Raw genomic sequence first — 24,886 nt, 5'->3', positions numbered from 1 at the left:
AAAGGCTGCACCGGAACAACACACTGCCCTCAAAATAGACACAACAACAACCTGAAGCACAACCACAACACACAAAATGTCATTTTATGGAGCAATGTTATAGTCCAGGCTTCTATTATTAGCTCTCCCTTGTTCCCAGTTACAATCAAAAAAGATCTACAAGTTTCTGCTCACTCATCAGACTTTGTAAAAGGGATAAGAAACTTGTTTTAAAGTTCAAACTTCCTCAAGCCTTTCCCTATAGATTTTTTTTCTCCCTCTTTTCGTCGACTGCTGTGTTCATTCTGGGCTACCCGGGCCTGCGTAAGCCTGCCTCAGGGCTGGGATTAGTGCCCGTCTAAAGAGGTGTTTGTGTGTGTGTTTGTGTTTGAGAGTGGGAAAGAGTGAGGTAGAGGTAGCGAGAGAGAGTAAGAGAGAGAGATCGACCTCTGTGCCCCCTAGCCCCGTGCCCCCTCCCTCCCCCCCCCCCCCTCCCTCCCCTCCCTCACCCCCCCCCCCCCACAGACACACACACACACACACATACACACCCTCTGCAGCTCTACGGATGCCTCACCTGTGGGGCACTGGCAGTGGAAAGTGTTGATCTTGTCGATACACTTGCCGTTGTTCAGACAGGGGCTGTTGGCGCACTCGTCCGTATCGATCTCGCAGAACTCCCCTTCGTAGCCTGGCCAATTAGCAAGGGAGGACCAGGAGGGAGATGTATTGGTTAGACAGGCACATACTGAGGACTATTTTCACACTGATGTTATATACCGATGTAAAGGCTTTGAATTATGCACAGCGCTTGTATCTCTATGAATCCGTATCTCAAATATTGTCCTCATGGCTCATATTTTCTGGAACATTAATTGACTTATTAGGACTACATGTGAATCTTATTAAGAAATAGAAAACGAAACATTAAAGCATGTTTTGTGAGGTTTAGTCATCATTATATATCCCCAGTGAGACTCTGCCACAGGAATTTAAATTAGATTTACTGAACACTGAGTGATTTCCACAACTAGTCAGTGAATAAACTATTTTAGAGTCCATGTGACTGTTTCTTTTTTTTTTACAAGACATTTTTACCAGGGTTAGGATCTACCGGTTTCATTTAAGACCTCTTTAAGACCATTCTGTTTGCAATTTAAGACCAATTTTATCATGCTGGCAAAAAAAAGCATGAAAACCAATTTTGGTGATGTTCCCAATGTGAATACAGAGGCGTATTTAGTAATGGCAGGTATTTCCTGTTGGTTTTTGAGGGAATCAAATTCATTATTTTCAACAGACTTCAAACAAACCTAACATATGGGCCATTTTTGGGCCAGATCCTGTTAAACACTTAACCATATTGGGTAAAAGTTCCATAAACATACATTTTTGATTTATTACGTCTGGAGGTAGGTATATTTTTGATATGACATCAGACACTGCATATATTGGTTCCATATTGACTTTGTTTTATAATGTTGCTAGAGTGTGCAAATACAAGGAAAACAGAGGTTAACCCATAAAGACCCATATATCCACCAGCAACCAAAATCATTCACTGATATAAAATGTTAAATAACTGTTGATAGACTAATCCTATCACTGTATGTAAATAATTAGTGTAAAATACAGTTTGTCATCTTTTTATGGTTAACAGATATGACCCATTTGGATGTTCAGAGGCTCCGTAGTTACCATGGAAACACTGTCATCTTCTACAACATTGATTCACCAGTAAAACCCATGGAGTTGGATCAGTGACAATGGATGGACACACTTGTTTTTACATTAAGTTAATGACATCTTTGCTGAAAAAGTCTCTTTTTCTTCAATTTTCTTTGTTTTTTTATATAATAACCCTGGACTTCAATCTGAACTTTTATGAATATTTACATGATCAGTGATTTAAATATAGGAAAACAGATGATTTTCAATTAAAAATGCAAAATACAAAGCATAATATGAGAGTAAATGATTATACATCACTCAAGAAAGGTTAAAAATAGAGAAAACAAATATACATTAAGTATATACTGTAAAATGTTACTATCTTGGTGTATCATCAAAAGTTTTGCTTGCTTGGTTCAGTAACAATGAAGAACTTTTTTTTTTTTGTTTTTTTTTAACAATCTTCATATATTACCTGGCATGCAGATACATTGAAAGTCTCCTATTTGGTCCAGGCAGGTGGCTTCATTCATACACGGGTTCGACATGCACTCGTTGATGTCCAGCTCACATCGTGGACCCACATAACCCCGCTGGCATTTACACTGGAACGACCCCTTGGTGTTTATACACTTCCCTGCGTGCTCACATGGATTGGAACCTGTGCAAACACATTAACACTTTAACTAGCAGACAGCCTGTCATGTACATACAAGACCTAACAAGGAGCAATTTAAAAGTGAACACATGACAATGAGATGATTTGGGTGGTTTAGTTTTGTTTGATGAAGCCAAACCAAAACCTTGGCTGTGTGTCATTACAGCAATAATACCCTTGAGGGTGTTATTTACTGCAATTATGGATGCAATTATGGGCACTGAAGTACCCATAATAACAGGAAAGAATGAGGTTGTATTTTGGCCTGTATAAAGGAGTTACAAATGCACGTGTTTTGATTGAAAAGCTTCTCTTACAGAACACAGACTATGTAAGCCAGGATTTTACAAAAGAAACTGAAATGTTTCCTGCAGTATTTTAAGTTCTTAGCAGATGCGTATGTCAGGTTGTGTGAATTATTTACCCAGTGAACACTCGTCAACATCCTGATCACATGACGCTCCAAAGTATCCCAAAGGGCAGGTGCAGAAGTGGTTTCCACTAACGGGGTTGGTGTCACAGTTGGAGCCCTTCTGGCATGGGTTACTGATGCAGGCGTCGTCCAGCTGGCACAACAGTCCTTGGGCACAACACAGATTTGACTAAACTGAGCATCACCTCATAACTTTCATATGGTCTATAATCTGTTTAAACTTTGAAAGGCTGCTTTTATGAGCTGCAACTTTCCAGAAACTATAATACGCCCACACACTCGCCGCTTTCAACAGAATCTTAGTCATTTATATATGAGTACTTTGTTGCCCAATGTTTCCTGCTCATTCTGTATTGATTTCCAACCTGAAGTCTTAGTTTTTGTTTAACAGGAAATATTTATTATCTGGAAAGACAAATCTAATAAACTTAATAACAGTCAAAGGGACGTTGATGCATTGCAGTTTTACGGCACATACAGTACATTTACTTTAAAGCCAGTAAAACAGCTGAACAAACTTTGTTGCTTTCCTTGAATTGGTTTATATACTTACTAATACACTCAGTTTGAAACAGAAAGGTACAAAATTAACTAATTTAATGCACTGCCACATCAACAATAATAATACAAGTTATCTTTGCTGAATTCCAGATTCTGGTTTACCTACGGATGTTTTTTTCTCTATAGCATACATCTTATACCAGTACCAACGTGCGTACTGACACACAAAAAAAAGATCTGCTGCTCAAATTTGATTTAATTTGCACAGCTTCATTGATGCCACATACAGGTGCCAATTGATAACCTTGTTTTGAATAATAACAAATATTTATTTTGCCGAATGCTGACTGTTTTGTTATTGTTAATGTAAATATGTTAATTAGGTTACAGTTATGTCTTTGTTTTGTGTTAAAAAAAAAAAGAAAAATGACTAATAAAGAATAAGTGGCAAAAAAACATACATCTTATACACACCTCAAATTTTAGAATATAATAAAGTGTTTTATGAAGTTGCAAAATTTTCAAATTAATGTTACAATCAATATTTTTGTCAAATTATTCATTTCTTGATCAATAACTATGTAAAGTGGGATAATGTACAGTGACCATATCATTATAACAGAATGAGCCACTTCTGGCTGATCAAGTGTTCTGTTTCATCCTGTTTAGGTTTATTTCACTATAACAACCAACTCATTGTACATTATCTGTTAATGGTCAGCTACCTGCGAGCCTGAAGAAAATGCACTTAGATTTAACAGTGTGGACAGTGGTTCTGTAAAAGTTTTTTAAAAACCATCATAGAAACCAAAAATCACTGAAGCTGATTTGAAGGCATCTACATGACTTTAAATAAAATGATTTCCTTTATATATCTATAGATTAACTGTGCAAAATATATGGTTTTATTACCTCCGCCAAGTGTAACAGGGGAGGTTATGTTTTGTTTGTCTGTCTGTCTGTCTGTTTGTCTGTTAGCAAGATAACTCAAAAAGTTAAGGACAGATTTTCATGAAATTTTCAGGAAATGTTGATACTGGCACAAGGAACAAATGATTAAATTTTGGTGCTGATTGGGGGGGGGGTGATCTGCCTTGGCGGAGGTCTGCGCTCTCCGAATGCTTTTCTAGTTTTCTATTCCACAAACAGAAATACAGTAATTTGTTAAAGTAAATACCTGTGCGGCCATGAGGGCATTCACAGTAGAAAGAAGCCACTCGGTCATGACAGGTGGAGCCGTGGTGGCAGGCAGCACTGGCACAGTCGTCAATGTTCTCACTGCAGTCGTCTCCGGTCCAACCATTTACACACACACACTGGTAACTGCCAAAGGTGTTGTGGCAGGTGCCTCCATTCTGACAGGCATTCGGCATCAGTTGACACTCATCAACATCCTCTGTGCACAGCTGACCTGTGGAAACACAATGGGTCAGAGTACAGTCTAATCTTATCTGGACTGTTCTAAAGATGAGCAATGTTAACACACACACACATATATGTATATAACTGTCACAGTACATACCTGTGAATTCGGGTTTACACTGACAGTTGTAGGTGTTGACACCATCCACACATGTTCCTCCGTTCTGGCACTCATGACCCGGACAGTCGTCAATGTTGTGGTTGCAGTTCTTTCCTGCAAAACCTGACACAGATAGGGAGATGATGTGTGTTTTCCTTATTTTAACAGTGTTGCTCCTGCTGCTACTGGCGGCCTCAGATTGCTATTTACTCATTTCTCTGGTTTACAACAAAGGGAGCGAAACTTCTCTACAGTTAAATGTGGTCAACTGTCTTTCTCCTCCCTAGAAAGAAGGCAGCTGTACCCATTTGAGGTTTGCGGCAGCTTCACTATGTAATAACATCCACTCTACTATATAGTTACACAACAGGCAACCACTGACTGGACTAATGTCATGTTGGGTAATGCAAACTGAAAACTAGTACGAGTCACAACTGGCACAATACAGTTGACATGTGCTCTTTATTAAAAACCTTTTCATGTTTCCTAAGTACTATTCCTTAATGATGATTTTTAGACTCGGAACTGAAACAGGACTATGTGTTAATATGAAAATGCTGCAGAAACCTGGAGTTAATTTCTTAAAATTAAGCAAATTGAAACAGGAACATACCTACAAATTATGAAACAATATTAGACATTGAGGGCTAAAACCGTTAGGCTTATCTTTTATTCTGAAATGAAGATTTATGTTTTAAAAGGGAGTCAAAGTCAGTCTGTATGGAGGTGATGAGGAGATGGGTGGGATTTAAATCCTAATGAGCTTCGCCTCATTCTGCTACGTGAAAAGGATGTTATCCTTTGACCATTTCCTTATGATAAGCTCTGATGCTTTCCTGCTCTCTGTTGTTCACACACTCTACACACCAGGGAATAAATACACACATGAATGAACACACACAGGACACAACATAAGCAGGAACAGCCCTGCCTTAAATGACTTCATTGCTAAACCAGCAACTTGAAGGCGCTGACATTTAAATCCAGCAACAGACCACAGGAAACTAAACTTTTCCACACTAAACCATAAGAAAAATCACTACACCTCTTATTGACTGCTATAGATTCAATATTTTAGACTCTACCTGGAACACAGGAGCATTCATAGTTGGTGTCTCCCTTCTGGATGCAGGTGCCTCCGTTGTGGCAGGGGGAGGGGTTACACGGCAGATAGCGGCTCTCACAGTGCTTGCCCATATACTCCTGTGGGCACTGGCATCGGTACCCGCCAACCTCATTGATGCACATGCCGCCGTTCCTACAAGGTGACGGGTTCGCATCGCACTCATTGATGTCCTGTTTGCAGGACTTCCCAGAGAAGAAAGGTGTGCAGTGACAGATGAAGTGCGACTCAATGGCAGTGCACTGGCCACCGTTGGCACATGGGTTTGAGGCACAGGGGTCGGGATGCTGGCACGTTGTACCTGAAGGAACAAAGACATTATTATGATGAAATGTCTAAAATAGTGTGTATGAGCCTTATGTTTTCTTCATGAGTTTAAAATAATTACATGATTCTCTGTGAATTTTGAGACAGAATCAGAACAAGCACCCAGGGATTATCAAAGTTCTGTTTAAAATATTAAACTTAGATTTAATTTCATCATTTTAGATTTTAATGTTTCCCATCAACGAGCAACAACCATAGCTTAAAGCCAATACCAATAAAGTGTAATACCAACGACAGAAAGATGCTGGTTAATAAATTTCTATGGTCTCATTCCCTTTAATTAGATGATCTAACAAGCTAGTTAATTATTGCCACATGGAATACATTTTAGGACTAATATAAGACTGTTGGCTTTCCATCTGATGCTGGGAGAATTTTTTTTCTTTCTTACATTCGCAGCTACACTTTTTTTTTGACAGTTAGCTCTACTGTGGTTAAGTTGTAATACTCATAAAATGGTCAAAGGATTTAGTAAAGGTTAAGGTTATCTCACTTTAGTATCCTTTAATGGTGAGGGAAACTGAAGGACCAAAACAACACCTGGATTCTCAGTTGAACCCAGAACCTTCTATCTGTGAGGTGAAATGTAAAGCACTACACCATAGTGCCATCCACAAATTACAACACTAATACTAATAATTTAGCTGCATCAGATAATGTTAGCATTAATTCAGTATTTTATTATATGGTCTACCTACTCTGTGTCCAAATACAGTCACTTTTGGCTCCAAAACAACAAGACTGCCAAAATAACAAACTCCAAAAACAGTAGTTCATAACCCTTGAGGATCGTCATGGTGGTTTTGTGCAGTTCTTGTATGTAGTCTAGGTTTCCAACTCTTTGAAATCAATACTGACTGCTGCCAACTAGGCTCTAAATTTGTACTTTTAAAACCTCTAAATGTATAACCTCCTATTACACAAAATGGCCATTCAGTTTTCTTTGAACAACATAAAGATTACAGGCAAGGTTCAAAATAACTGTACAACAATAGGTCCTCTATTCCACTCTTGTCGTACTGCCCTTCAGTCATTGTTGCATTACCTGACCATCCAGGTGGGCATCTGCACTTGTATGACTGGAGGCTCTCAAGCTCGCAGGTTCCTCCGTTGCGGCACGGTGAGCTGATGCAGATATTGTTAATGGGTGTCAAGCATCGGCGATCAGTGAAGCCCAGTCTGCAGGTGCAGCTGAAGTCCACTGTGTTCCCTCTGGACACGGCACGACACGTGCCGCCGTTCATGCATGGTGAGGTGGTGCACGGGTCACGAAACTGGCACCTGCTCCCTACGTATCCATCACGGCACCTGAGAAAAGACAAGCAGAAAGGTCAGCGGGGTTTTGGCAGAGGTGGACTGGTATAAAGTGAGCATTTTTGAGGAGAATGAGAAACTTATACACTATGAAACCCTCATCTTATGTACAAATATTTTAAGTTTAGTTTGCCCTGCGTTTCCTCCAGAAGATTCTCTGTTAGTTAAAGGTCACGTTTAAATGTGTGACTTCCAAACTAATTTATCTAATTTTATCTTGCCCAACATCAAACAAATACCTTTCAAATGTAAGGACATGTTTTACAGTGTGTCAGAGCACAGTTTGACAGTATGTTTGAAGTGCTTCATTAATTATGTATGTGGTTCAAATGGGGTCATTTAAACAGTAGGAAACAGGCTGTTGAACCTTTATAAATATTGATGTGATGCCAACAAACATGCAGGCATGCTGTGGTTGGTATGAGTATGTGCCGAGTGTTGTTTTTCTGTTTTTTGTTTTTTTAAACTTTATCTGAGGAAGAGAATATTACTCCTTTTACTCCTCACTAAACTGAGATTCACATTATAAACATTTTGATACTTGTGCCGACTTTTAATAGTTCTGGTTTGGGCTTTGATTCAGTTTTGATGCTCATTGACAGGTTCATCATCTTATTATACATACTGACTGTTTATTTACTGAAAACTTTGATGAAGTGTAATTCACATTGCTATCTTTCTTTTTTTCATCATTCAAAGAACAGAACATAACAGAAAAAAAGAAACAACCAGAATAACCTCTGAATCTTTAGATGGATCTTTATCAAGATCAGTTTATATTTATTCCCAGGTTAATGTAAGCCATCTGTGGACATGATTGACCTATAAATAAATGTCATTTCTTTACTTATTTTCCTTATTTTAACTTAGCATCACAAAGGATTGATCTGGTCGAAGGGAATGCCCAAACACTACTTTCACCATTCCACTGTTTTTCAGCACAGCACTGATTAAAGAGTCTACAGACAACACTTTAGAATAGCAAAGGTCATCCTATTGTGAACTATTGTGCTTATAAATCAGCTGCTTGGGCAACAGCCTTTACCAATAAGACCTGCTGATTTTACGACTCACCTACACAACCAATGAGAAACTATACTTTAAATAGCACATTCATCTTGCCTCCATCGTCCCCTCCCCTGCTCTGACAATGTGTTTCAGGCTGTAAAACAGAGTGGTTCGCACAGAGGGAGGAGGGACAAAAACACCCATGATGTTTCTCACAGGTTGTGTTTGAGTCATAAACACCGGTCAGAGCTGAGCCAACAAGTTCCCAGAGAGAGAGAGGGAGCTGCTGCAGATCACAGGGCCTCACTCACACATTTACAACTACAATGAGAGGAGTTGAAGGGTGTCCCTTGAGGATACGCACAGCTCAACAAAGAGGCCACACACACACTCATATATACACACAGTGTGCAGTCTGCTACTCACAAAGGAAGATTACGCATGAAGATTACACACAGGATCTTCTACGTGGGCAGTTGCAAGAATACATACTAGGGATGTGACGATATGAAAATTTATGATATAAATTTATGCTATTGTGACTAAAATTATCCCAGTTATCATTATTATCGTGGTATTGTTGAAATTGTGCTCAAAATGTTCAAAAAGTACTAATACACACACTAAAATAATTTAACCAAGTTGTATTTTGAAAAAAAAAAAAAAAAAAAAAAGCAACAACAAAAAAAACAAACAAATAAAATAATAGGCACAATGCACTTTCTGTTGGCAGAAACATTCAAATATTAACCCTTAGTGGTTTGAGCCTATTTTGGCTGTTTTTCAGTACTTTTAATTTTGCCTTTATATACTATATAAACATATGTTTTCTATACCCTTGTTTGGAATCTTTTTTTCAGCACAACTTCATCTATATCATCTGCCTATTATTTTTTTCACTTTAACCTACTATATCAACACAAAAGGACAAAAACACACAAAAGATATATAAAATCCGATTTGAAAAATGTATATAATTTATTGCATAAATAACACAAAGATGCTTAACAAACCTTTTCAAAGATTTTAAAAGTGAATATTGGTTCCAAATATTAGGTATAGAAAATCAAAATTGTAATAAATTAAACTATATTCAAATATCTGACATAAAAGCAGATCTTTACATAGGCGTTTTCTCCTGAAAAGTGCGGTAATCAAACACGGTTATCATGATAATTAGAATTTAAATGGTGATACTAACCGTCTGCAATTTTACCACAGTTTATCGTTATACCAGTAATCGTTACATCCCTAATACATACGCAGGATACACAACAGGTCATAGGTGCAAAACCTGTCCCAAAGCTCAACCAAACCACCAAGCAGCTCTGAAGCTACCGAAAATAGTAATTAATCTGTACTAAATTTAATGATAACAGTATGATAAGAAATCAAATAAATCTGCAAAAACTGCAATTTTTATGCTGGTTCACATGGGTGTTTGGTAAGTTTATTATATTAATAGGTCTCTTTGACTGTTGACACTGAGTCTGACACATTTGGAAGGGATTTTCTCCCACTTTTACATCTAATAATCAAATATTAGTAGAGATGGTCTAGTAGAGACACATATGATATGTATGAACACAAATGATCATCAGCATCTGCCAATATCAGCCCTGTATCAGCTGTTGGCAAATAAAATGACATTTTACCAGCGTCAGGGGACAGAATTTATCAGTTGTGTTTTTTAAAGATTGTTCATTCCATTCTCATTCTACCGATACACAGTATGATGAGGGCTAAAACAACGAAGTAAACAGAAAGTAACATTGGTATTGGCATCAGCTACCAGCCAAATTGTCACTTTAAACATTTGTATTGATATTAGCCAAGAAGTTCACAATCAGTGCATCAGTGAGAGCATCATACAAAGAGTTGCACAAGAAGTTTCCCATTTTAAGCATGGTTAATGATTAAGTTTTTGATACCCCTTGCTTCATATGTTTGAGTTTGTACCAAAACAGTAATAAGGATGGATACACAACTCATTAGCTGTGACTTATTTGTGCCAACCACGTTGATTGTGCTACATTAGACCATCCCTCCTTCCACATTCTTACATTCATCACCTTCAGAGATTCAATACTGTTGTCAACACTGGGTGGCCAGGGAGGCTCGATCAGTACAAAAAACAAAGCATCCACTCAATAGCACCAGGGGATGAGAACAAAAAAACATCTGAGGAATTTGGAATTCCTACTCCAAATCCATTCTTTCCAAAGGTTGAGACACCAGAAAAGCGGTAATCGCGGCACCCTTCAGCAGCTCTCAGGGCTGAAATGTACTCGCATCGACCCTTTTGTCAGCGCTCATTCATCCTGAGGACAAGGCAGCGTCTATGCCACAGTGTTTGAGCTGCAAGCCAACATTATGGCAACTTCAAAGCGCCATGCCACCACATCAGTGATCGTTATTCTTCACTCCCCCGAGAGGATTTACTAAAGCATCAGACAAGAGATGGGAAGGGGATAAAACGGAAGAAACTGTGGCGCAATATCGGTCAAAAACCATGAAAGGGGAGTTCTTTGCAGAGTAGGAACTATGCAGGAAATATCTTGAAAGCCTATGTGATATTTTATTTGCACAAAGTTATCATAAACAACAATGCATTTTGAATATTTCTGTGTTTTCCTCTCAGATGAAAATAGTATCATACATAAAACATCCTGTCGACATCAAAGCTGTCTTCCCACGACATAAAAACCTGCCGTCACATTGAAATACCTGACCAAAGCCAGCAAGTCTATAAGCCCTGAGGGTCTGGCTGGGCCATGTCCCCAAACATTCCCAGGGGGTCCACGCTGTGTATGTGTGTGTGTGTGTGCAGTGGGGGCCTTGCTGTGCTGTGGCCCCTCGGTGTGTTTAGACAGGGTCTCCCTCTCAGGGGATTAGGCAGCCCTAGGTCTGTGGCAAAGAAAAGAAAACATCACATGCTATGCTGCTCACTGCATAAACAGTAGTAGTGAGTGGTGGTATGTCACCTCATTGAGAAACGAGAACGGTGGCTACCTGGGTGTCACTAAACCTGTAGCATTAAAGACAAAAACAGGACTCCTGCATTTAACGATATAAGACTTTTCAAGATCATGACGAATGCAATTTAAGACCCTGTTGTTAGCGTGAGTGGGCTGAGCTGAGGCCAGTCTTCTGAGATAATAATGTGCAATATTGGGCGATAACAGGTGTATACTGGTAACTTTTTGTTTTTCTGATTTTCTTGAAGTTCCTCATTTGAGTGTTTCCTTGCACTGCCAGGCTTCCTATTTTCATCTGAATTAATTCCTGGGTTGAAGCTTGAAATGTTACACAAATTAGTTGAAAAATAACATTAATAGCCTATTAATAGAAACTATTCTAACATGTTTCATGACAGCTGGCTCTGATAAATTCTGACCTGACTGCACAGTTTGCATTAATGGATATTGGTTCCCAATTGATGTTGTTTTGTACTTTTTAACATACTGTAACTATCTAAAAACAACAACAAAAAGACTATCAGTATCACACATCAACACCTTTAAAAGTGAGATTCAGGTTAACTTTTGAAAGTAGAATTCAGTTCATAATCCCATCAATTTTTAAGACCTGTGATAAGGCTGTAAACCTCAGATTATCAGACTGTATGCTGTTTAACACTTATTAAAGATCTGCATAAAGCCTGAAACACAGAAGGGCATCAAAATTTAAGATTGTTGAGTGCAGACAAAATCTGTCAGTATAAAAGTATTTACTTTTTACTCTATATTTTATATACATATTGGCATTCTGTACCTATGTACTTAACGCTACATAAAAGTAAATAGAAACTCAGTCAATTCAAAGACCTAATTCCAATCACTGAATCTATCAAGGTGTTTCTCAAAACCTGGACATACAGTATAAAGTACTGTACATCCACTACTGTATGTCTTACAGTACTGGACTTAGTATGTCTTACTGTATGTAAGATGGTACTTTACATGGGAATTTTCTGTAGTACTGACACCAAATGGAGGAGACTGGGGATGATTTTACATCCTAGGCAATGTAACTATTTTCATGTTGTCCACATAGGTTCTAAAAAACAAGGTAATATCCTCCTGAGACCTGGGAAAGTGAAAGTTTTAGCTTTTTTTTATCCATTAAACAATTGATTGGAAACTGCATAATGCAACTTTTTTTTTCAGATACATTTTAAAATTATTTTTAATGGAATGTCCTTTGCAATGGAAAGAATTTTTAAGTAAAACTATCAAACTTTTGTCCCCTACAGATGACAAAAATGCATTACTGGGTCTCAAGTTATGGAAAAAATAACTGAATAAATCAACTTTCAAATTACAGTCAACTGTAAGTGTGACCAGAAATTATGTAGCATTACAGTAGTTACACTGCCACGATTACTGAACACACTCCAGCTGTTACAGACCCCAGGATTGACCAAAAACATTTGTTCAGACTTAAATAAAGATCGATACAAAGTGCGTCACACACTCAGATGCTCCTGTCTGTTACATCCTACTTGAGCGTATTTTTCCTTTAAAACCTGATGTGGCACAGCTGGGAATTCTACCCCAAAATTCCTGAGCATCCATAGGCAGCCCCTTCATAGAGAATATAAATGTGGGGGTGGGAGGGATGGTGCAGTGAAGAGAAACAGCAGATTTGGCTGCTAGAAGGCCAGTCCAGTTAAGCCCCAGCGGTGGCGGGTGCTGAGGTCGTGAGGCGCCACACGAGCTCGCTGGAAAAAGGCCGCAGGGAGCAGGTGCGCATGTTAATGAGCAGACAGCAGCTGCTGCCCCGGCCCCGGCCATTCACCCTCCCTCCCCCTGCCTCCCAGATCCCACCGCTCTACCTCCTTCCTCTCCAAGGCACCCCATCCTACTACTGTCCTCGACCTGAGAAACAACTGAGGGCTATGCTCTGCAAAAATAAACCTGGATATAGTTAGACTGAGGTTTTGGGTTTTTTTTAACTTAACACAATTTAATTAATCTGGGGAGAAAAAACATTAAAAATGAGGATCAGTGGAGAGAAACATCATTAAAACCTTGAATACAACAACAGATACCTTGTATCTTAGATTTGGATTACATTACAGGATGACTTAAGATTTTTCTTACATGGTTGGTATTTCATTTACTGGCATCACTCTCGCTGGCTGTGACTTTGTGGAGAAATGAGAAGTGAATGAGTTAGAGTGAGAGAAAAGAGAGAGAGCGAGAGAGTGAGGGATGAGTGGCTTCATTGTTTTCGTCTCCATTCAGTGCTGACCACAGACCCCCTTTTTCCTCTCCTTCCCCCTTTTCCTCTCTCACTCTCTACCCCTAAAAGAAATTTCTCAGGATTCATCTTTCATTACATATGGCTCATCCCTGACTTTTCTCCTTTTTTTCTCATTATTGGTTTAACTTCCTCTGTTTAAAGCTGTATGGTCGCTGGCATCCGCTCGCTCCCCTCTGTGCACCTTCTTTTCCTCCAAAGCCTTTCACCCTCTTCTCTTTTCATAGGGCTGCCTCGATTTGTAAGACACCACATTAGGATTTATGGGTCTCATCTGACTACTGTTCACTTCCCCCAAAACTTTCCTTTGAGTTAATCTGAAAAGTTTTAATGGTCTGCTACGTATGAACCCAAACGTAAGCAGAAGCATATCCAAAAAACATGCACACAGAGACAAACAAAGCAGCCTTGAAGAGAAATTAAACTAGTTTGGTTGGGTTTGAAAGGGGAGAAAGAAAGAAAGAAAGAAAGAAAGAAAGAAAGAAAGAAAGAAAGACAGAAAGAAAGAAAGAAAGAAAGAAAGAAAGAAAGAAAGAAAGAAAGAAAGAAAGAAAGAAAGAAAGAAAGAAAGAAAGAAAGAAAGAAAGAGAGGGGTTGCAAGTTCAGGAGGAATTTTAGTGTTTGCTCTAAAAAGCCTCCTGTCCTTATTCTTAACCCTTGAAACCTCTAAAGAGGAAGCCTCACTTTACGGTTCCCTGAAAAAGCACTCACACCATCTACGAAACTGGCAAGTGGCCTTCCTTGCTCTCGAAAACCAGCCGAGTGTCTTGCACTAAGGCCTAAAAGACAAATAGTTAGAGCCCCTGCACCCTTACCTTGGTGCACGTGGACACACTATCCAAACACACCCTGGCTGAGGTGGTAGCAGTAAGTCAACTGTAGCACACGCTAGACGAAGAATGCTAACAGTTTGCTCTTTAAATTGGCGAGAGCCTGTCAAATACAAGCTCAGCGCAAAACAGCTCTTTACAGGCATCTAGTTTAACTACCTCAATAAGAGGTGGGGGGAGAGAAAGACAAAAGATATTCAACGACTTTTTTATCCAGTCTTAGTTGTGTTCAAAACAAACAGTGCAAAGCAGCTGCTTCAACAAGAGAAATCTGCTGGCCTGGCGAGCAGGATAAACTCAATAGCAGCAGGTAAACTGGGCTGCTGGAAAGGTAAATAAAGAAGACATGAAAAGAAGGGCACAAATCAGAAGCTGAGCAAATATCAGGTGTTTGGGAGGGATCGTATAACGCCAGGACAGCAGTGGAATTATCTCTGCAGTAAGGCTGATACTGTTATTATCTTTTCTGTCATCCCTACCCAGAAGACTTCATTGTTCACCTCCGCGCTCACTTCTCTGGCATCTCTTCTTCAATTGCTGCCGCAGTAGCCCGTGGCAACAGGTCCGCACCACTAATGGGATGCATAACAGGGCCGGGCGGCGGCTCGAGCCTACAGCAGATGTTGTGCTGACATCTGACCCTTGGACAAGCGTCACTTTGAGGGGTTTTCCTCAGTGTTGAGAACAACCTGCCATCTGCCATCTTTCTGAGGTCATACACATACGGGGACAGGCTTTGAATGCAATATGTAAGATACACAAGTGTGCTGTATGCAAACAAAAACCTGGAGGGAGTACTGATTTTGACAGCTGTACAGACATCTCTGTACTCTATTTCCTATAAGAAGATTAGTGAATTAGGTTGTGAGTTTATTCAGTTATTATGCCAAATGAAGCTCTGTGGGAGCGAGAGTCAAGTTGAGGTTCCATTTGTGTAAATGGCACAATTAGGAATTTATTAAGGTAATCCTTTGCTATCTTTTTTTTTTTATAGCACAATATAAACAAGATAATCCCTCTTTAGGGTGTTGGAAAAAAGTACTTAGAAATTACAGTTGTGCTCCCAAATGAACATTGATCGCATTACAATAAGTGTGATAAATCAGGAAATGCAAGTGCTGTCAAGCCCAGTGAAGAAGAGTCATAGCTAAACTGAAACTAAGGCTACATTCTGACTATCAACACAAGTGGCCCAAATCAGATTTCTGTGTTAACTGCACAAATCACATAGAATCTAATCTTTTCAGTTCCAATTTTGCCCACTTCCTTATATGGTCCTCAGTTATTTTGCTGCAATGTGAGGTCAGTACACATTGTCATAACACAGATCACGTGACTTTTTTGTCACTGTGGACCAACATGTCACAATTCTGCACTGGTGGCAGTCACTTGGTGAACACAGAAGACCATTGAAAAGGTTAGATCTCAAAGAGTATTTGGGGTGATACTTCTGTGCAACCAAATTTTGAGGGGACAAATCGTCCTATCAGTGGTCTTTGACTGAAAGTATGTTGAAAGAAATGGTAAAGAGAAGACGAGGTTGCAGTGTCAAAGTTACGCTCAGTGCCTTAAAACCAAATTTAAAGAAGTTACCCCCCCCCCCCCCCCCCCCCCCCGGCTTCCATTGCACATCAACTCAGAAACAAAACCGCAAACTCTGACTTCAGTAGCCTCCATGTTTATTTCCATATGACAGTGTGTGGTAACAGTTAAACAGCCAAATAAAAATCTGATCTGAGCAATAATTCCAGATTGACCACAAAGGCTTTGCAACGTGAAGTCAAGCTGGCTCCATTTCCCAAAGTTCAGTAAATAATTTTGTCTTTGAAAAAAATACAATAGCAACTAATCCACAAGTACTAGCTACAACTACTTCTTTTTAAAAATCTCAAATAAACATGTGCTTTTTATGCTATTTGTGTCAGGTGTTTCCCTCACTGATATAGACGTCCCTCTCAGGAGCCAAACTGTGTTAGTGGAGCATGTTTGGACCTTTGCCCCCCCGTCTTCATCCCTCCTGTGTCCCCCATCACCCGTTTCATTTCCTGGCTGTTTGGTTCTGTGCCTGGGCTAAGTCCTCTTTAGTCTTGTCTGATCTGTTTTAAAAGCACTGCCCTGAGGGAGGGGGGGGGGCTCTGTTCTCTCCTTTCCTCCACACTTCTTTCTCAGTTTTCTGCACTCTTGTGTTTTCCCAGCAGTCTAAAGTGGCTAACCACAGTGACAACAGTGCCATCACTAGAGGAGAAAATCAACACTGAACTCCAGCGCCCATTTCGAGTGTTTCTGAACAAAAATAGTTCAACCCAAACCAAACCTGGCACAGAAATTAGCTTTTTGTTTGTTGTGGAACTGAAACCAAAGTTACCACCAAATCCCCACTGGCTACAGAAATTATAGGGGAAACGCTACCCCTCTCTCCCTCTCCTTACGTCTCTCTTCCTTTTCCTTCCTCTCTAATCGTACAGGAGAAGTGACCTGCCAGCCCACATCTGGCAGCCTTCATTAGAGACCCTGTTTATTTGGGAGGACCATTATGGACACAGCCCATGGGAAAGAGCCAGCTCCCCCAGGGACCGACCACTAAATGTGTGTGTTTGTGTGCTGGTGTGTGTGCGTGCATGTCTTGAGAAGTCATAGCAGCACTAATGACTAGTGCCACTGCCGCCTTTATGAGGCTGGGAACCACTTAAAGGCTTTACGGGTGTGTGAAGCTGTAACTGACAATGCAACCGGACTCTCAGGTTGTTACTGTACACAGCACCTTGTCATGTGTAGACCCGATAAGTGTTGTAGCCTGTAGCCCTTGAGGAAACTGTCATTTTTTATCCAGTGTAAAAGATACGGAGATGGAAAAGGTCCACAGTCATTTACTCAAGTAGATCTGCAGATACAGATTTAAAAAGTCTGTATAAAAGAACTGTCTCAACTTCTTCACTGCAGTGAGAGTCAAAAGTAAAGGCTCTGAAATATACTCAATATAGGAGCGAAAAGTGACGATTAGCTGTTAACTGAACTTGTTATATTTATAATATACACTTTCACTGGTTGTTTTTATCTTGTTTGTCTTATGTTAGTTGTGTGATTTTCAGATTCAGATTAAGACTACTTTATTAATCCTCAAAGGGCAGTTCAGTTCACAGTTACCCTGCCTTATTGAACGTCCAAACAATTAGGGACAAACAAACAAATGCATTCATAGCAGCATATGACAGCCATATGACATATGACAGTGTGATGTACATTATGTGCCCTCAAAGTCTTATTCTCCTTTTTTATTTTGGTGTAATCAGTCTTGATGTTGGGAAGGTACACACTGATGCGAAATAAAAATATCGATTCTTCTCAGACACATTAAAATTAATGCATAACTATCTAAATGTCAGGAGAAAAGTCAAAAGTTATCAGAAAAAGAAACCCTCAAGTAAAGGTATCTGAAAACTGTACACATGTTCAGTAATTGTAAATATTTTTACTGTGAAAATATACCACAATTGGTATCAGTGTTCCGATCTGCACCCCTGTTTAACCAAACAAACTGCCCTGTTCACTAATAAAAGGATCAGACTCCATTCTCCTAAATATCCTGAGAGTGCATATGCCAGTCATTGAAAGCTAAAAGCACACCTGGCAGACAAGCTGAATGAGCAAAAACCACAAGTAATCATGGGTATTATGGAGCATGCTGCTTTGTGGGTGAGTGCACGTCTGTCTTAATTGTTATACTGGAACCCACAGACAGGTGGTCTGGCAACAAAAATGAAATGAGGAAGTTTGGTTTGGAGTATGCCCAGTGTCGTTGTCTCATACACTCACACATAAGCTGGTTGTCAGTCCACTCAGCCTGCGATCAAAGTTTGTGTGATTTGTCTTGGCATATGCTAACCAGGGAGGCTCAAATATCACTAATCCTCAGCGCTGACGTTCCCCACCAGTATTCAGACAGAGCGCTCTGCCCATCAGCCTTCTCACCAGCCGGACTCTTGCCAAAAGGAACCCAACACCGGCAGCAGCGGCCATATAAAAGCCTCGCACTGTGTGTTTCTCGTTGTGTGATGATATGATCAGATATGGCACCTTTTCTTCCCTCGGGCCACTCCGAGGCTGTTTCCTGACTCTGAATGGAGGTGAGGGAGGGGCCGGAGTAATGCGGGGGAGGTTAAGATAGACTCATCTGATCAGAGCAAACAGAGGTGCTATTGAAGAATCTCCAGAACCGGAGAGACAAGGGCTCACTTTCATTCAAGTGGACATATATTATAGCAGTCGCTGCACATGCCAGCAGAGAATTATTGTCTGTTATCTGAGACCACAAATGGTCAAAATCATAATCCTCACTGCAAATTTTATGTTCTCCCTCAGGCTGGAATGTCATAACATTTTTCACACATTTAGCCATTACAAGCTTATGAAACAGTCATCTTACTTCATAACATGACATGTTAACTACATTTGTGGTTGGTATTTCAGCGCAAAGTATTTAACTGCTATCCAAAGGGGGTCTCAGTTTGAGTAATAACAAAATAGGAAGCTTAATGAACTAGCTTTGGGATCATAGGAGTTATCATTTTCAACAGCAACTGACATGACTAGAAGTAATCATGTTTGCAAATGAAAAATGAATGATGCTATACCCAATAATAACCAATGTGAAGGCATTGAAAGGTGACCATATCGAGTGGATCATTACACTTGAGTGCACAAGTCCACAAATTATATAACACAGGCCTTATCATTAGCTTCTTTGATAGAGAACTGTTACATATTTTACTTTTACTTACACAATATCAAACACCAACCATACAGCTGCATATCAGAAGGTTTCACTTCACCCATTATCTATCCAAAAATAATCCTAGGCTTTACTTACAGTCAACACAGCAGCATATTCTTAGACCTCTGCTGTTGCTCTGATAAAATGCTCCTTATGCAAAGCCTTCAGATTAATGTTGCTGTTGCTTTTTTGACTAGTCATTATTGTTCTAAACAACTACAATCAACTAAAAATGAATTAATATTGAAATTAATGGTTAGCTCTAGTGGTAATATAAAACTCAGAAGTGATCTAATGGAACATGAAATACGTATTTATATATATGCCAACATATTTATGGATATGTTACGTATCTCCTGTAGAATCTCCTCACATTATGGACCCGTACATGAAGCCTTTTGTTTACCGTTTCATTACAACGAGGGCATGAATCCTAAAATGCCCTCATAACATGACTCCTTGATTTCAACATGCCGTCTTAAATCTGTTGCATTTTTTTCATCATGCTGACTAACTTGTGATGAAGGTATGCGATCTCTCAGCGGCTTCCTTCTTCACCCCAGCGCTGGCCCAGCATCTCTCATCTCTTTGAGCAGAAAAGAAGCTGAACTGGGATTTGCTTTGATTCTGGTCATTGTGCCACTGGAATCCAGAGTCATTTTCTTTGCCTCAGTTCTGTCACTGCTCTCTGCTCCTGCCAAGCCTCTACAGTAAATGAGAGGCCTCCTTGAAGCTCTTTGGAGATAAAACTTCAGTCGGGGTCTCATTGAGTCAGGCCAGATATGAGAAGGAGATGGTATTTATGGTATGGCATGTCAAGTAGGCATCTCTGTCAGACTATATAAAACTGAAGCATCCAATACCACTTACTTGACCTCAACATAACACCTGACTTGAAGAGCGGCCTCTTTGTGATTGAGAGTATAACCAGCTCATAATTCTGTCAAGAATGAAATGAGGATCCAAAGCACCTTCATGCACCTTATCATTAGAAAACACTTAAAAATTGTCAGCATCTGTACCTTAAACAGGCCTGACCATTTCCACATGTACAACCTTTTACCTTATAATGCAAACTTCTGTTCCACTAAATCTTCCAAAAAGAACCGATTTGAACTTCCAACAGGATCCATCTGCTTAAACTTACTTCTCACTGTTTACGTCCAGATAAGCCAATGTGCTGCTCTGACTCTCCCAATACACTGACGTTCATCTTGGAGAAGACTTGCAGGAAGTTCTAACCTCCCTCTAGGTTTACAAATCTAGTATGTGGTTAACCAAGTAAACTAAAACTAATCCTTAGCTTCAGGATTTTCAACCTTTAAGTACAGTGGTAGGATGTTTTCTATGGTTCCAGAGGAGCTTTTTCAATCACATTACATAGCTCTGGTAATGTTACCTGGGGGTTGGACTCCATCCGTTTTGCACATCAAGATCTGTTTACTAGTCAGGATTAGTACTATCAGCCAATAAAAACAAATATGCAATGCCACATGTAGTTTTGAATAAAAAAAATTGAATTAAGTTATTTAAATAAGGACTAGAACTGGAAACTGGGGACGTCCAGTTTAGCAGTATCCCATCCAATTTAATCATGTCATCCTTGGATTCTTGCATCAGTTTTGAACAGTTGGACATTACTAAGTAGGACTACATTTCTGGAGTAAAACATTTTAGAGAAACAGGTAGGAGAGGCATGGAAAGATGCTTGTTTTGGCAATGCTAACCCATATCACCCAGCATTTTTGTAATTTGTCTAATATAACACTCAAAACTGAAGATACCTCAGCTTCTGCAGCAACACACGCCCTCATTGACTTTACTGTTGTTAGCAAGTAGACCAGGAATCTGCCCCCAATATGGACCTTTACAAATGCAGACAAAGGAACACCATTCTCTTTTCATGTGCCTACGATGGCGCTATTTGTTTATATAGCGGACGCAGTCTCAATTACTGTATTATTGCACTGTAATTCTAGAGTAGAGTACATTCATTTAACATTTTATTATTTTTTATCATGTACTCTTCACTGTCATTTAATCACACTTTTGAATATTTATTTATGCAAAGCACGATGCATTGCTTTTGTGTATAAAAATACACAGACCTTCGCCAAGGCAGATCAGTGCCCCCCCCCCGATCACCACCGAAATTTAATCATTTGTTCCTTGTGCCAGTATCAACATTTCCTGAAATTTTCATCCAAATCCGTCCATATCTTTTTGAGTTATGTTGCGCACGGACAGACAGACAGACAAACCAACGCCGACAAAAACATAACCTCCTTGGCGGAGGTAATAAAAATGGTCTTGCTTTGAAAAGTAAAGCACAAAGACTTAATCAGTGGAGAATATAATTCACCTCTTACATTGCTGTTAAATGTCTCCATGGTATTTAGTGATATGTCGGTAAAGTTGCAGATCACAAACATCTAAATACCCCCCACCCCCCACATCAAATAGCCAAAAAATGAGAAAGTCCGTCCTTAGAGCCAATATTTTGTCCATGCTGACCTGTTTACTTGGTGGGTTAAAAACTCTGGTCCACAGTTAAATATAATAGGGGGCAGTAATGTACTTTAATGCTGGATGCCACCTGCTATAAAGTAGATAAAAGAAGAAGAGGAAATTAGTTCTGAGCCACTGTAGAAACATAGCAGACTCTGTGACTCCCTCTATGGCTCCTTATAAACTAACAACAACTCAGCAGTTCTTGTTTTTGTGATTATATTGAATGAAAACATGATTCTGAATCTTATATTTCACTTCTGCAATTACACATTGGACACACTGGACCTTTAACATTTAAACTGTAAACTGTAGCAACAGGATAAGACCTTTCCCACAACCACACTGTACTTTTCTGATCTCAATCTGGAAAATAATTTTTTTTTTTTCCCTACACAGAAGAATCTTGATTACAACAGAACAAAAATCTAAAAATTATTGCTAGTCAGACTCTGAGGAGCGTCCGAGCTGTTTTCTTTCTCAGCCCAGTGATGATTAACACAATGAGTGAGCCACAAATGAATGCACACACACACACACACACACACACACACACACACACAGTCACACATTAATATTTGTGTGCCTGCTTAAACCTTTTCAGAGCTGTGTGGATGCAGCGGGCCCGTCATCTCATGCTCGTCTCCATGTTTAATTGGAGAAGTCTGAGGAGGAGGACAGTACAGGGGCACAATGATGGCTTTGTGGCCCATTGAGGAGGAGGTAGTGACGTGGTGGTGGTGGTGGTGGTGGTGTTGAGGGGGGAGTGTGTGAGTGAGGGGGTGAATAACACAACCAGACCAAATTAAGATGTGGCAGGGGGCCAAGAGGGCTACTTGGGTTTTGTGCAGTCCTGAAGTTGTGTGTGACCTGGCTAGCCCAATCATTCGGCGGTCAACCAAGCTCCAGTAAGATGACACTGACCGGAGCTTCTCATGCCAGGTCCGAAATAGAGCCAAGAGCAAAGTGAGGCTATTGTTCTAAAACGGGTTCTGGGCCACGGCGGAGCTTATTAGTTTACACGTGAACTGAAAAGATCCCCAAATACACAAAACTTAGGTTAATTTAGGAGACAAAATGCACAACTAGTCTCCACTTTTAGCCAGTTGAACACCCACTACCATCTGTCCAAGGGAATGAGAGAGAAAGCACTAAAGGGCCCACTGAGGAGGGGACAAAATCCCAGGAGAGAGGAGGGGAGGACGGAGGTGGGGTGGGGTAATGGGGTGGTAGGAGGACAGGGTCTGAGGGTCTCTCTGGGAAGCCTCACCCAGATTAGTCACACAGAATTAATCGCAGTGGAGAACAATGGTCGCCGAGCTTCTGGCAACCCCAGCTGTCGCTCCGTGAAAGAAAAGAAAAACAAGATTTAGGGGGCTGCAAGAGTTTGTCTGCAGAGGGGAGAGTGCCACCACACTCCCTCTCTCTCCCTCTCTCTCTCACTGTGACCCTTGTCCTCATCAATGTCCACTCATTTCTGACCAGAAATAGCAACGTCGGTGTCAGTCTTCAGAGCCTTGCACATGCCAACCCAAAAGTCTGAGTCATCCACAATATTTCCTGCATTTACATCATATATTAACTTCTCTTCACACTTCATTGTTAAAAAAAAAAAAAAAACAATAAATGCAGATGTTAAACTTACTTGCATTCTCCATTCCCATCTGCTGTTGCTTCACACCTCCCCTGGTTCAAACACGACTCCGTGGGCATGGAGCATCTTAGGCCTGCGAAAGGAAACTTTTAATACACCTGCTAAAACATGTGCAAACTTTTTAAGCAGCTCTGATCAAATGTTTCCACCTCAGAATTTAACAATCCTCTCAGAGGATGGAGCAAACCACCTACAGTACACCAAATATTTGTTTTCCTCAAGGACATTAGGTATTACTCCATAAATGTGGACTGTAGGTGTGACTCTTGCCACCTGAAAGTGCAGATTTTTGTGGTGTTCGGGGCTTGACACCAGCTTGGCAGAGGCATGCTTCTCTATGCAGCTGTCCCCAAAAAGAATGTTCTATTTAGCCAGTAACACAGGGTTGTGATAGTATAAAAAAAGTATAACTCTGTATCCAAACTGCAAAGGCATGCGTTTACATATAAGTGAGAGAAAGTTGACTTTTTACTGAGCAAGTGCGCAGCAGCAGCCTGAGCAAATGATGTATTAGTAGTAGTTTGCACAACACAAGGTAAATGTTGTTAGATATTTGTCAACAGGTGGATAATTTAAGTCAGAAAGTACAAGTATTGCACAGGAAAATATTGTGAAAACCTGCAGGATGTTGCTTAAAAGTTGTCTAAACTCCTACACATGGGTGTCCATCACTATGCAAATTAATGGAGGTAAATGCAACAACTCATATGCGTCTCTGTATTTTTTCTTCTTCTTCTTTTTTTTTTTTATTAATTTCAAACAGTAAAAGTTGTCAAAGTTGCCAAAAACAGACAATCCCGGCCACTCACCTCGTGTTAGTCCTATCAGCGACAACAAGAAAGTTAGTTTGACAAAGAAAATATGCATTCCTTCTGGTTTAAAATACAAATCCACTCGGGTTTTTTCATAGATCCGACGTGTGTCTTCCTCTATGACAGAAAAAAAACAGAAAGTGTATGTCTCAGAAATAGCTCAGTTCATCCTCAAGTAGATCCACAGGAGAGACGGAGAAAGTCTGCGCGAACTCCGGAGCGTCAGATGTTGTCACTTCAGATCCCGGGTGGAGAATGACTTGAAGGGACGCACTGCTCCATTCGCTGCTTCACATTAAGGGGCGTTATCCTTCCACGGACACACAACACACACACATGCACACACATACTGGGATAATCACAGAGTAGTTGGTCCCCAGATAGATCCAATCTGCACACAAGACAGGACTGAAGTTTGGATCTGTTTGGTTTATAACACTAAACTACACAAGACTGACACCTGTGGATTCTTAAGGGGTGACAAGAGATGAGCAGATCAGCTGGAAGCCA

At 40.1% G+C, this 24,886-nt stretch overlaps 1 protein-coding gene across 1 annotated transcript in view; it reads right to left on the bottom strand.

Annotated features, from left to right (window-relative positions):
• notch1b (notch receptor 1b) overlaps positions 1-24,669 on the bottom strand; it is a 58,316-nt gene extending 33,647 nt beyond the window's left edge. The window contains exons 1-9 of the mRNA XM_030143045.1: positions 24,374-24,669; positions 23,556-23,637; positions 7,260-7,522; positions 5,850-6,188; positions 4,765-4,887; positions 4,420-4,653; positions 2,733-2,888; positions 2,126-2,311; positions 557-670 (exon numbers count right to left, since the gene is read on the bottom strand). Of these exons, the coding sequence (XP_029998905.1) occupies positions 557-670; positions 2,126-2,311; positions 2,733-2,888; positions 4,420-4,653; positions 4,765-4,887; positions 5,850-6,188; positions 7,260-7,522; positions 23,556-23,637; positions 24,374-24,431 (1,555 nt within the window). The 5' untranslated portion in view covers positions 24,432-24,669. The remainder of the gene's footprint in view (positions 1-556; positions 671-2,125; positions 2,312-2,732; positions 2,889-4,419; positions 4,654-4,764; positions 4,888-5,849; positions 6,189-7,259; positions 7,523-23,555; positions 23,638-24,373) is intronic.
• Between the last annotated feature and the right edge of the window lie 217 nt (positions 24,670-24,886).

This window comes from Sphaeramia orbicularis, chromosome 9, assembly GCF_902148855.1.
Source record: "Sphaeramia orbicularis chromosome 9, fSphaOr1.1, whole genome shotgun sequence".
NCBI classification, from domain to species: Eukaryota; Metazoa; Chordata; class Actinopteri; order Kurtiformes; family Apogonidae; genus Sphaeramia; species Sphaeramia orbicularis.
Note: the sequence above shows the minus strand (reverse complement) of the source record. Positions and strands in the feature narration are given on the sequence as shown.